Source organism: Lycorma delicatula, chromosome 11 (assembly GCF_047948215.1).
Source record: "Lycorma delicatula isolate Av1 chromosome 11, ASM4794821v1, whole genome shotgun sequence".
Classification (NCBI taxonomy): domain Eukaryota; kingdom Metazoa; phylum Arthropoda; class Insecta; order Hemiptera; family Fulgoridae; genus Lycorma; species Lycorma delicatula.
The window spans coordinates 68,510,960-68,525,891 of NC_134465.1; the positions used below are offsets into that span (position 1 = coordinate 68,510,960).

Below are 14,932 nucleotides of genomic sequence, written 5' to 3' on the forward strand. Positions count from 1 at the left end.
GCCGAAAAACTTGAGCTCTTGACATAACCTCCTCTCCAAAAGCCTTCTGAAGCTTACCGTAAGTTGTCGTCGCGTTTTCACCCGATTTAACGCAAAAAGAAACGGTATACCGTCGCGCAATATTTTGCGGTTTCATTTCTGTGACGAGAGACACAAACACGTGTTCATTTATTACAGCACAACTCACAACCGAGCAGTTGCATCAATGTGCCGCTTGGACTAGAAGTACCTTATAGACCAAGGTCAAAGATGGTGTGCCTATGCAAGCTGCAGGGTTGCCACATCTTGCAAAGAAAAATCAGTCTCATTACTTTATTGTCACACCTCGTATGTACCTAAGCATGTATAAAGTATTCTTATAGCATATATTTGTATGTCACATATTTTTTGTTACATTTCTGTAGATCTCATTTTATTATAGTAAAACTTGTAATACCAATTTTGCATTGTTTCAAGTAGTACTTGTATAATATAGATCATATGTTGTTTTTTTTTTATTTAACTTGCGTTAGCTGGCACCGACTTCAAAAATAGTTATTTGTTGTAAATACTTTTTACTTTAGTTAATAAATAAAAATATAATTATTTGTAACATTTTAGTACTATTGTTTTTTAAAGTCAGCTTTTATTTTTACTTTTTTATAAATTATTCTACTTCACAATTTATAGTGGTATCTAGTACATATATGTATTATACTAGTTCCCTGTCACAGCTTTGCCTGCGCTATGTGGTTATTTGCGTTTCCTGTGGCGGTCAATCTTCTTGTTTTGTTTTTTAGTCAAGCAAGTGCAGCCAATCACACATACATTAACGGTGGCAGTGGCTGTGTTGTTTGAGCCACAGCACCATATACCTACGCACCCCTGAAAAGAAATGAAATTCAAAAAAACACAAAAACGGTTTTTAAATATTTATCTGAAGAGTATTTCCAAGCCCAAATGTACTGAATATCTCATTTAATATGGTCACGATTGGTAAAATTTACAATCATTGTTCAAACATTTTTTTACATTTCTTCACTCCTTTCAAGGTCGAATTTAAAAAATCTAGTAATGTTTTATTCACATGAAGATTATACACTCATTCAAAAATTAGGTTGATTTATCCATTTGTTACAGAGATATTAAAAAAATAGCCAAGGTTTAACAAAAATTCAAAAAACCATTTTAACCCTTGAAACTCAGAATTTAAAAAATCTAGAAATTGGTTTTTAGATATTCACATGAAGATTACGCAAAAAAAAAAATTAAAGCTGATATCTTCATTTGTTATTGTTACTCCATATCCCCTTAAATTCAGAATAATTAAACCTCAGATTGTAAAAAAACGTTTAAAATAATTAATAATTCATTAATAAAAAACCAGATTAATAAAATAAAATTTTATGTACTTCTTTTAAAAAAAAATGTGAATATGTAATTTAATAGGCATACAAAGAATTCATGTAGTGCCCACATCAGATTTTTATTCGGTTACCGAGTGATGCAAATATTATAAATTTGAATTATATTGAATTCATATTATTAAACGCTTTATTCGTGGTCACTACATGAAGAATTTACTAATATTAAAAATTATTCTACAATAAGCATAAACTGTACAATTAATAATATTTTTTACATTTTTCTATGCATGGAATATTTGACCATTAAGATTTATAATAATGTCACACGCATCCTTCTGGTATTTATTTAACGACGAGAATTTATAAATAGGCGAGCCAAAAATGGATGTATTCGTTAAAAACTCAACTTCTTCTTGTTTTAAAACAGCTAGCGATTGTGAAGAAAAAGATACAAAAAAATAATTCCAAACGTCACTTAAAAAAGAAAAAAGGCCTGCGAAGAACTGAAAGCCGTCTTATATTAAAAATAAGTATCATTTTGAAAAGGATATAAATGAAAATTTACAACTGGATATTAAAAAACTGAAATGATTAATCATGTCTAAAAGATGTTTCACTTTGAATCTCACCGCAAAAATACAGTCTCTACCAAGAGACTGTAATGGCTTTAGAGTCGGAAATATCTGAACGCAAGTCTGAAAATGAGAAACAAAGGAAAAAGTCAGGAAGCCTAAAAAAGTAGTCGAAGTTAATAAAAGTAATTCTCAGCTAATAAAAAAAGTAGAGAAGTTAAGTTCCGATTTATTGGCTAGCAATAAAAGGTCGGATGAATTACAGGAGCAAGTATCATTATACAGAACTGTTACGCCTGACTTACACGCTTGAATCTTATCACGTGAAAAACTAATTGATGAAATGAAGCTGAACGAAAAAAGATATCTTGAGTTTTTCACTGTGCACAAAAACTGTGATGAAATAAAATACAGGTTAGAAGAATTACGAAAAATAATATAATTCTAAACCAGGAAAATGGAATTATAAAGAATTATATTAATAATTCACATAAAGAGATTGCTACCAGTGAAAAGTTCTTTTTCAATTTAAGAAGACTTAACTATAATGGAAATGAAATCATGAATAAGTTCAAAATACAAGAAGATTTAGAGTTAAGCTTTCAGCTGCACGATCAGGTTTTCCATCCAGGCTATCCTGACCTCAAAAAAGTTAAAAATACTGTTACAGATTCATTTACCTTTGAAGAAGATAAATCTTCTGATTCAGGCTTCGAAGAAGATATTCATTTTGATGGAAGCACACCTAACTTCAAAGAAGATAATAATTCTGATCCAGGTTCACCATTCGTCATGTATTAATTTTTGTAAATAATTTCATTTTGTTTTCTTATTTTATTTTCATCTTAATTTTTTGTTGTTTCTTTCCTGTTAAATTTGTTTCTGCTTTTTGCTATGTTTTCATTATAATTGTTTTTTCAAAAAAAAAAATGATGCATTAAATAAGACATTAAAAAAATAAACTTAGTTTTTATTTATAATATAACAAAGATCACCTTTTATATTGCATAATAAAATTAAGTTATTCCTTTTAGGTATTTATAAAAGAGTCTCCCTGCTGGGGAATGAATAAAAGAATACTTTCCTGATGTTTCTCAAAACAAAAAAATAAAAAATAGATTTAAATAAATTGTAAATACAGAGGAAGAGGCTGAACACCAGATAGAATCATTGGCCTCTATCGCAGCGAAAATTGGACTTCAGATCTCGTACAAGAAGACAGAAGCAATGTTCACTAGAAAGATACAGCAGAAACATTTGGAAATCAATGGTCGCAGAATTAAAATAGTATGAAAATTTAAATATTTAGATGAATCCATCACATGGAATCTAAACGAGAAAATAAAGAAAGGCAAGAAAGAGCACACAGACTAGTAATGGCACAAGTGGTCACACGAAACACCTATAACAAGAAATGCATCTCCAAACAAGCCAAGATAAGACACTATAATACGGTGATCAAACCGGTAGTAATGTATGGAAGTGAAACACTGGGTCAAATCAAGATAGCATCGAGAACTGAAAAATTAGCCAAAATAGAAAGAAGGATTGTAAGGTCCTCTATTGGCGGGGTAAACTTGATGGAAGGAAAGTGGAGATTACTCCTAAACCATAAAATCTATGAGGTCGTTACACCAATTACAGAAGAAATAAGAAAGAAGAGAAAAAAATTCTTTAGCCACCTCTTGCATTTGGAGGAATCAAAGAAAAGTAAACAACTCTTGGAAAGATTGCTAAAGCTAAAAACACAACCAGTGTGGCTCACTGAGGTGCTTCAAGACATCAAAGAAGCATGCATTGCACTGCAAGATCTCAGAACAGGATCTGGAAATTATAACAACTTGCCCAGTGTTAAAATTTGCAGAAAAGCCTAAAAAGAGAACGGGGACGGTTTGGACAGAGGAATGGAAAAGGGATTTTTCCAGGAAAATGAAGAGTATTGGAAGATAAGAAAGACTAAACATAAATGACTAATTGGTCCTTCTGGCAGCAAAAAAAAAAAAAAAAAAAGAAAGAAATTGTAAATCTGTGAAAAGAGTAACCAAAAAATCAATGCTCTAAAATCCAAAAAATAATTTTTGTCAGACGGATGTATGGTATGTATCTATGTTGGCCTGTAACATATATATTTTAACTCTGAAGCCATGTTGACAGATTTTCTTTATAATTTGTAAACAGGTTTTATCCCCTGGAGGCAAATATTAAATTTTTGCAAAAATTGGGAAAAGAGGTGGGGGTGGGGATTGGTGTTTTGACCAAAATGTTTATTGTTTTCCAAAAATATTCATGTAATATTCACTCCTTTCCAAAAAAAAAAAATAAATGACTAGATAAATCATATTTCAGAAAAACGTTTTTTGCATCTATTATATCGTAATCCTTCAAACCACTATAAAACATTTTTTCTCAACCCATCTCTAGTGGTCGATGGATCTAAATTTTAAATAAATTTAAAAAAAATTATCTTGCATGTTACACACTGCATTTAAAATTCAAAATTTTATTAGTCAAAACTTATCAACACTTTTTTATTTAAAATTATGGTTGTATCTTTGTATAAAAACCTTTTCTTAATTTATTATCATCATTTAGGTATTATCTTAAAAATTATGTTGAGTATGGTGGCCCCAAAAAGAAAAAATGTCTTCGCAATTTCAGATTTTTTTTAATCCTGACTTTTTTATTTTGTTTCAGCTTACTACGGAATGACATTTAACACTTTTTCTAATGTCCTATACTCTTTCCTTTTCCTGTTTAAGTTTTTAACTGGTCTTTTCCTTGAATTATTCTGTTACTACTTTTATTTTGTTTTCTTCTTCATAGAAAACTTCTTACAGAAATTTATAATTTTTCTTGATTAATTCCTGATTTTTTAATTCCAGAATTTCTAGTTTTTTTTTTTTTGTTTAAATTGTGTTGACTGGCACAGACTTCAAAAATAAATATTTGTTGCAAATACTTTTACTTTAGTTATATATTTTATTTAATATATTTAAGTTACAATATGTTTTAGTGGCATCTAGTACTTTATATTACACACACACATTATGTTTTTATATATATATATAATTAAAATAAGGGTAAGCCTACTAAATATGCTACTCAAATGAGACGACGTTTAAACAAAAGTTGCCAAGAAGGAATGATAGTTTAAGGAAAAATAGAGAAAGAAATGCCGTGAATATTTCCGCACAAACTTCTCAACAACAAAAATGTAGATTCTCACAAATGAGAACGTACAACAGTCGATTCTTATGAAATTAAAATCTAGAAAATTGTGCTTATCATGTCAGTTTAACACAAACGTTTGTCAAATGAAACGCAAGAGAAATGTTCTCACTGCCTTAGCTTTATATAAGAGGAAGGAGAGTTAGTCATAAAAGAACCCATTCAGTTCACTTCTGATATTCAATTGTAAGTAGGGTGGCGGCCCATCCTGCTGAAAAATTAAACCTCGTGTATCCTGTTCCAGATGATGGATTTCTGTGGACTTGTACAAAAATTTTGCACACACTCTACACTTTTCACTTATTGGTAAATGGCTGGTTGACTTTCGCTTATAGATGTATCCCGTTGCTTTAAAGATAGAATACCACTCTTATGGATACGCAGCTCACTGGATGCATCTTCACCAAACTTCCTTCTAAAATTGTTGCAGAGTGATAACAGACTAGCAGATGTGAAAATCCAATACACAATCTTCCTGTATTCATTGGCAGCTATTTTCTTTCTTATCATCCTAGTAATGAAATTGATAACTACACTACAACTGTACCAACCACTGGAAATTTTTGACTTTTCCTTTCCATTGATGCTACTTTCATGTGTCGAGTGTTATTAAATGTAAATAATTCAAGTTTGTTATCGGAAATATCATTTGTAATAATCCTGTACTAAAATTAAAAACTTTGTTTGGTTATTCCTTGCTTTTGTTGAGCATCTTGGCTTTAAAATTTAAATTTAAAAGATTTAAGAATAATCAAACAAGTAATTTTAATTTAATAAATATTTATTTAAAAAAAAACCAATAACATTAAAATTTCTTACAATAACTTTTATAGCTCTTGAAAAAGAACAAAAACATAAAACAGTCTCAACGTTAAACTTTTCACATGTATAAGCAATCAATCAGTTTTTTGTATTTAACTATAAAAAATTATAAAAAATACTTTTATATAAACATATGAAAAAAAAATTCATAATTCTGGTTATGTTTATCAATAAAAAAAATAATTTATTGTAAAAGTATAAAAAATAGAGCTTAAAATAATCGAATTGAAAAATGAATTGACTGTAGCTAGGAAAGTTATGAAATTAAGCTGGGAAATATTTTTATTAAGAAAGTTCAAAAAATTTTCATATTATTTTAAAATTGATGTTAACAGCTGGTATTCACATTTGACTTTGAATTATATTAGAATTCAAATTTCTAAAAAAAGAAAAGTCAATAAAAGGTTGTAATATTGTTTAGATGTTTGCATAAATGTTCAACAGAATATATTTAATTTTTAAAACTGATTTTTCATGTGATATTCATTTAAATGATATTTCACACTTGCAATCATAAAATTACACTTGAAATATGGAGTATCTTTTTATGAATTAATGATTCACTACTTTTACAACTGATTTAAACAAGCATGTGTAACAAAATTTACATTTGAAACTTACTTTTTAATTAATTTTGTTCTTTTCTAAGAAAGTTATTGATCGGGAAATAATGTCATTTACACTTATTAAACATAAATGAGGTCTGTAAATAAAGTAATGAGACTATTTTTTTTTTTTGCAGCCAAAGTAATAACACTGTAAAGTGTTATCATTAAACAAATTGTTATATGAACAGCTGATTTATTTTTGGTTTATTGTTGCCACATGAAGATGTAAACAAACTTTTTGTGAAACAAGTTTTGCTGTGCGTTACAAAAATGATTGACACTAATTATGAGCAACGTTGTGCAATCAAGTTTTGTGTTAAACTCTGTGAGAATGCTACTGAAACTTTTTCAAAATTGAAAAGGACATATGGAGATGACGCTTTGCTAGGGGCCCAAGTTTTTAGGTGGTTTAAAGTATTTTCAGATGGCTAGGAATCAGTTGCGGACGATAGATGCTCTGCAAGACCATTAATGTCAAAAAGTGATGACAATGTTAAGCGAATCAGAGACTTGATACGGTATGACCGGCGATTAACTATCAGAATTATTACAGAACAACTGAATTTGTTACTCAAGTACTTATGTAAAAGTACTTAAATAAGTACTTACTTATAGTACTTGTAAGTACGTATGTACTTAAAAGTACATAAGTAACGAGTACAGGTTACTTACTAACAAGTAGAACAAAACTAAATAAGTACTTCTTAAAAACAAAATTTAATAATACTGTACATCAAATAATACACTAACTTCATACAAACATTTAAAAAACAATACAAACACTTCTAAATTTTATACTGCGTACCATTAGTAAATCTTATAAGTTATATAAGTATAAACTATTATGGAGAAAATTTTACAGAAATTTCTTCTTTATGAACAATAACATGTTTTTCTAATCTATCTTTTCTATTAAAAGACTTTTGACAAAAATCACATGTAAATTTCTTCTGTCCAGTATGAATAGAAAGATGTGACTTCAGATGACAACTCTGGTTAAAAGACAATTGACAAAAATTACACGAGAATTTTTTCTCACCGGTATGAATGGAAAGATGTGTCTTTAAAACACGACTCTGATTAAACGACTATAAACAAATATTACATGTAAATTTTTTCTCCCCAGTATGAATTATAAGATGTTTTGTCAAATTGCTACTGTTATTAACAGATTTTAAACAAATATTACATTTAAATTTTTTCTCTCCAGTATGAACTGTAAGGTGTTTCTTCAAATTACTACTATTATTAAAAGTCTTTAAACAAATATTCTCACCTGTATGATTTATAAGGTGTTTCTTTAAATTACCATTATTATTAAAAGATTTTTCACAAGTGTTACATTTAAATCTTTTTTCACCAATATGAATAGAAAAATGTCTGTTTAAATCACCGCTTCGATAAAATGACTTTTGACATAATGTACAATGGTAACTTTTTTCCCGATATGAATATTATTGTGATGCATCAGATTATATTTTGATTTGAATGTTTTTTCACAATGATTACACGTATATTTCTTAGCGTCATTAATATTTTGTTTATTACACCCACTAATCTATCGCTTACATCATTATTATTAATTCTTATATCGTGTTCAAATTCTAATGTTTTATCATTATTAAATCCATCACTACTAACGCTGTCGATTTTATTGAATATTTTACGTAGGCGATTACGTAAAACGTTATCTTTACACTTCCTGAGTCATATATTTCGTATTCTGAATATTATCCTCAACATTTTCTAGAACTGAATCGTCAATTGTCTTATCAGCAAGATCCTAAAATAAAAGATATATATTATATTCAAGAGAAAAAAAAAGTAAAAATAAGCAATGAATAACACAGAATAAGATGAATCAATCTAAATTAAACTTACTGTAAACACCAAAAATAAACAGAAAAAGGACATCAAAAACTTTTATAAACAGTACCAAAAAGACTGTTAAGATGATAAAATTCTCCATTAATCATCTAAAAAGGAGATACAAACTTAATTTATGCATATAATGTGTGTGTATTATATATATATAATACACACACATTATGAGAACAAAAAAATTAAATTATATTTCTTAAAATATTAAATTTATCTGTTATGCACAAAAACTTAAATAACAATGCTTAATTAACTTATAATTCCACAAAGTAATACAAAACATAAGATTTTCCAATAAATTATGCTTGTATTATTTTTGTTCGATACAAGGTTGGGGAGGAAAAATCAATTCAATTTGTTAATCTTCAATGTCCAACAACATTCCTAAATATAGACAAAACCCACCACTCTTGCCAACTTACTACTCTCTTCTCAAATTTATATTAAAAATTATACATCAATCCACATAATTTTCAGCACTTCATATTTATAGGAGTGCAGCATTGTACTCCACATCAGATTTTTAAGTATAATTTTTCAGTTATTATAAAATTAATTTTTTTCATACGTTCCTGGCTTGCACAACTCTACTTTTGAAATCATGTTTAAAAAAATATTTCTGCTAAAACATTTTAACTAGGTAAATAATATTTTAAGTAAAAGAAACAGGAATTTTAGATTAAATTCTGTTTCATCTCTTTCATTATAAATTTTTTATATTTGGTCTAATGCTGATAGATGGTCATCCTGAACATTCATCATCATCAGCACATACTTGACCATTTTTAAAAATCAATCTTAGATCTGTGTTTGGCCAAAAGCATCATAACTGAATATCTGCACTAACATTGTGCGAGTTTCTGCCACTATTTTATCAAAATAAATACAGAAATATTTCTAATTGTCATGCATTATTTTATATACAGGTGATTACAAATAAAATATACACTTTCAACAGATTTATTAAAAATTTATTTTTAAGAGATGAGATGATTACTTTAAGTTCATATTTATAAATGTTACAAATGGTGTACACGACAGATATCAACATGGTTGTTGAATTCATTCCAAACACGTGGAAGCATATATTGGTCAATGGTAGCAACAGCATTTCTAATACGTTATATTAAGTCGCCGATATCAACAGGAAGGGGCGGTACAAAAAAAAACTTTGTCTTTTACATAACCCCATAAAAAGTAGTTGCAAGGTGTCAAGTCTGGACTACTTGGTGGCCAACACTTTTACCGTATGGTGATTTACCAAATTTTGTTCTGAAATGCCATTACACAGCAGTAACAGAGTATGTTTTGGCTAATTCAAACACACAAAAAACTTACTCTACTGCAGTAGTGGCCACCTTGCCAGTCTAGTAACATGACACATCAATCAGTGACATTAGCAGCTGAGCAGATATACAAACATAAACTTTAAAAAAATTCCCTGTAAAACCATATCATTTTCTGTATTCAGATACACCAGTTTAATTTTTATAAGCTACCAAAAGTGTATATTTCAATTCTAATCACTCTGTATTACCAGAGGTTGATAACCTGGAAATGTTTAGATTAAAAAAACATGTGTAATTAAGAGTAAGAATTAAGCAAACAATCCAAATTATAACACTAATAAGTTAAATTAAAAACGATTGGACACATTATATTTTTAAATAAACAACTTTACAAATTCTTCCTGTTTAATTTGATATTGTTCTTCCTTTTTTATAAACATCAAATCTTCACAGTTACAGTTTTTATCTAAACTTAAAGGATCATTTTCTTCTTTTATAGGAAACACTGTGTATAATTTATTATGATCTATTCCCTGCAACAGAAAGATTTCATACACTACAGTAATATTAAAATAAGTTTCTGTTCTGAGTTAACCGCTAGACCAACCTGTTGGGCTAAATTATACAATAAGAATAGAAATTAGTCAATAACTAAGTGTCTTTTACATCAGCTACAAATGACTAACCAAAAACTAAATTTTTCCCTCCCCCAGTGAAATTTTAATTATATTTCTTTTACTTACACAATCATACTTCATGTCTTCATTATATTGTGAAAATAAACATTCTGTTTCATCAGGTATGCTTTCTTCTAATTCTGTTTTAACATCAATAGAAGTGTTTAATGGAACTTCATCAAAAAATGTATTATTAATGGATGCATTCATTTTCTGTAAAAAATGAAAAAATAATAAAATAAAATAACCAAATTTTTATTCACTTAAACCTGAAAAATACAAACAATAGCTACGCTGAATACAACTTTTCCACAGGTTTTGAGCTTTTAACACAGTAGCCTTCTTTTTTACCTTAATTATTTTACTTTTAAAAGGTATGATGGACTCTATAAAATTGTATTTTTCTAATAAAATGAAGAAACAAAAACCACAAAAAAGATAACAATAATATATAATTCATCACATTTAAATGGCTATATACAATAGTCCATAACTAAATGTAAAATGTAAATCTATTTGGTAGTTTTGTTTGCTTCCTTTAACATTAGGATTGCTAATATAAGAAATATATGGTCTATCCTAATAACATAAATTGGTTTAATCTTTCGAGTAATTTAAAAATCATCAGTCCAATTTAAAATGGCTACATATTTCATATACAAAGCAATTTACTAAGATGACAGATGTTAACTTGAGCATAAGTATGAGAGAACATGTGAAAATTATGTAGTAGCATAAAAAAAAATCAATACCTAACTAAATTATTAAACATAATTCAATCAATTGATCAGTATTAATAGTTTTTCTCTTTCATTTAACAAAATAAATAATACTTAATGTTAATTAATAAATATAGTTACAACGGAATACAAATTTAAAAAGAACAGGAATTCTACCACATATACATAAATTTTTTTTTATGAATAGACATAAATAAATAAAACTTCTGCATTGGTTTAGGTTTTACAGTTGACTTGTATAGATACTTACATATTAACGCCACCGCAGCTACAGTTTTATTTAATATCTGATTGACAAGTAGGCAATCGGATTTCGGTGGAAAATGGGCCGATATAGAGTTTAACATAGATTCAAAACAGTCTCTTTATTAATTTTAATAAATGGTTATTTATAACCATTTATAAATATAATTTAACCAAACTTAACCTACGCTCGCTAACCCTTGACTAATTAACAGGAGTGTTTTGATTATTTAAATAATAAATAATTGCAATAATAACTGAAATTATTAAATAAATACTCCAAAAATTACAGTGTTAATTAGTCAAGGTTAGCGAGCGAAGCGAGCATAAATTAAGTTTGGTTAAATTATATTTATAAAATAAATAAAACCATTTATTATAATTAATAATGAGACTGTTCATTTTCCATCGAAATCCGATTGATTACTTTCTCTTTAAATAAAGCTGTAGCTGCGGTGGCGTTAATACATAAGTACCCTTGTGTACTACACAATAAACTACAATAATTCAACAAAGTGCTGACTGATCATATACGACACTATATCGTTAAAAAGTTATTTATATACTTACATAATATAATACAGTATGTGTTAAAAACTATTAATCAGTTTAAAACTGTACGATCGTAGCGTTAATTTTCTTATTACTCACTAGGGCCTTTATGATCGTTTGACCAGCTGGCTTTAGCCATCAGTTGAGTTGATTATTCTTTTCACATTATTGTGCATGCAATAATTTTCATTCGTTGTTACTAACTCGTAAGGTGAACATCTTTTATATCTTAATACAATCACATCAGCGTATATTCATAAGTAATTTCACACACTAATTCTATCATCCCGCAGTATTATATTTTATAATTCAAGTAAATAAAATGGTTACAGTCTATTTATACATCAACAAATATTTTTATTTATTCAAACAGAATCCTAGAATATTTCTAGGAAGAATGTTAAATAATATATTACATATAATATTTAATGAGACTTTATTTATTTTTGTATTTTTATGTTCCTAGAAATGATAAAATTGTAAAAAAGAAAACAAAGCACTACTGAAGTTGTTTCATTTACAAAACAAGAAAATATTGCACAATGTATTAAACTAATTTTTATTTTCATTAAAACTTAAATGTAATGATGTATAAAAAATGTTTATCTTAATTTTTACAAATCAAAGAATCTGTAAATGAGAAGTTTTGAATTGGAAGATTATATGGATGGATATTAAAAGTGGGATTAATATCAAAATAAAAAAAAAACTAATAGCTAAAAATTTTACAAAATTACCTGTTGATGCATACAGACTTACTAACATATACTGCCTACTGAAATAAATAGTACAAATAATAAATCTAAAAAATATATAAATAACTTTATCAATGGTAAATTGGTTTTAATTAGCAAATTCATTAAACTTATAGTTGCTTTAATTTTTTTATGGAATCTGTAATAAAAAGATGATTGATGCATTTTGAAGATGTATGTACCAAAATAATGTGTAATCAATAACACCATCGCAATTAAAAAAGAGTATAAGTAAGTCGACAATTTATTTTATTAATACAAAGTTACAAACTGGCATAAAAATTACAATGAAAAGCAAAAAATTGAAAGTTCTTTTCTAAACGTCATAAAATCAAAACGTGGTTGACAGTAATTCTATTCTAATCCATAATGAATTCCTCGCACTAATTACTCCAATATCTTTAAAAAAATTTTGTGATGTATATATACATCCTGTTATAGGGATTGCCAAATTTCAATCAAAAAATCTACAATTTTTACACTCACTAACTTATTTTTTAATGTTTTAGTAATACATTTATTTTAAGAGGAAGAAGAGAATAAAATGCTATCCTTGGACTTGCTATCTCCTACATTTCTGGGTTAAATTAATACCTGTATATAAATAAGACTAACATAGCACGGTTATTCTAACGGGCCTGACTTATCTCATGACAAATAGGTAGTTCATACCTTGTTTGGTTGATATCATCAATACAAAAATTTTATAACATAAATACTTACAAACGTAATCTAATAAGTTAAAGGATAACCCGCAAATAAAAAATTACAAATTAATGACAATGCACTCGTACAAAAAAAAACAGTTGAAAATAAACACATAACGATCTACTTAAACATGAACTGTCACAGTAATGAAAACACTATCAGTGATGCCAATATACCTCAATGCAAATTAAAACAAACACCAGTTAACAATAATTTGAAATCCATGACGTAGTGTTTAAAAAATCGACGACAGTAAATTTTAATACACAGAATAAAATCCAGCACAGACAATGATTAAAATTTCTGTAACTTGCCCTGTATTTAAGTTGTACTTTTACTTTTCAGAAAAAAAATTTTTCTTTCTTCTCCATGTACAAAGTAAAGTAAAAGATTATCCATGTAGAGTAAAATCAGTATATCCAATTTTTAACTAATTTACGCTTAATGGGATTTCTGAATAAAAATATTTTTTTACATCTGAATTCCTTTAATAGTCTGAGAATTACTTTTGGCTGTCGACATGAACTGGTAAAGATTATCAATAATCTGTTCCTCATGCCTCTGAGAAGTTAGGAGGAATATAGCGGGTCTTTATAATAATGACTGACTATCCGTGTATTAACATTTCGTTAGAATTACGTCTAGTATCTCGGTCATGACGAGTAGGACATAAATTTTAGTACGTACTTTGCTTCTAACGGTTTGGTCAGCGCGTTTGACCTTTCTTCTTGCAACGTTATCCAAATCTTTCTATCCTGATTGAACAAGCTCCGTTATAGCTGCTGTACTGTAATGAAGAGACTCCAAAATTGCTTTAATTTTTTTATATTTAAATTACTCTTTTATCAGTTTAACATATTAACAACAGATATTCAAGATCTCAGATAATCATCATGTTGTTGTTCGCGTAGATGTTCAGATTTTGCATCTGTATGTGGCAAGTTCAAATTTTCAGTTCAGGAATCCTGCTGATCGTCATCTTGAAGTCTGAGATTAAATTCTTAGATTCTCTGGTCATAGTTCAATCCTTCTTGGACCGAATGTTAACGCTAAGTCACTGTTGTGGCATAACGGATTCATTTATGAACGGTGAATTGTTTGAGGGCTTTTTAACCCATCATGACTTATAGGTGTTTAATATGCCTGGAGAGTTGTCCACTTACTTTGGTATGGTAGATCGGTTGTTTTGTGGAATGAACATCTATGTCATCATTGGTAGGTTTATTCCTGCCAATGTTACTGACTGGAAAGTGGTTGATGATTGCTCAAGTGATCATCTAGCGATTGTTTATGAGATTGCTGGTGGTTCGAGTGATGGTTACCAATGTAACGTTCCAGTTCAGCAGAGTCGTTTCTCTACATACATGCAGAAAACACCTTGACTAGAAGAGGTTTGTTGGTTTCTTGTCGGCCAGGCTTCGTGTTCTTGATCGGAGTCTGGAGAAGGACTTGGCACTTAGGCTGTCAGCAGCTTTCATTGATGCTGCTGAATATTCGATTCCCAGAAGTTT

The 14,932-nt window shown here is 28.5% G+C and overlaps 1 protein-coding gene across 4 annotated transcripts in view; it reads right to left on the minus strand.

Moving 5' to 3' along the window:
* Window positions 1-7,274: 7,274 nt before the first annotated feature.
* LOC142332146 (uncharacterized) overlaps window positions 7,275-14,932 on the minus strand; it is a 130,045-nt gene continuing 122,387 nt past the window's right edge. For 2 of the 4 annotated variants that reach the window (XM_075378409.1, XM_075378408.1), the window contains 3 exons: window positions 10,490-10,636; window positions 10,139-10,279; window positions 7,275-8,359 (listed from right to left, as the gene is read on the minus strand). In XM_075378409.1, the coding sequence (XP_075234524.1) occupies window positions 8,270-8,359; window positions 10,139-10,279; window positions 10,490-10,633 (375 nt within the window). In that variant the 5' untranslated portion in view covers window positions 10,634-10,636 and the 3' untranslated portion in view covers window positions 7,275-8,269. Of the gene's footprint in view, window positions 8,360-10,138; window positions 10,280-10,489; window positions 10,637-11,976; window positions 12,106-13,436; window positions 13,571-14,932 lie in introns of those variants that run through there. The other 2 variants (XM_075378410.1, XM_075378411.1) reach the window with 2 other exon arrangements.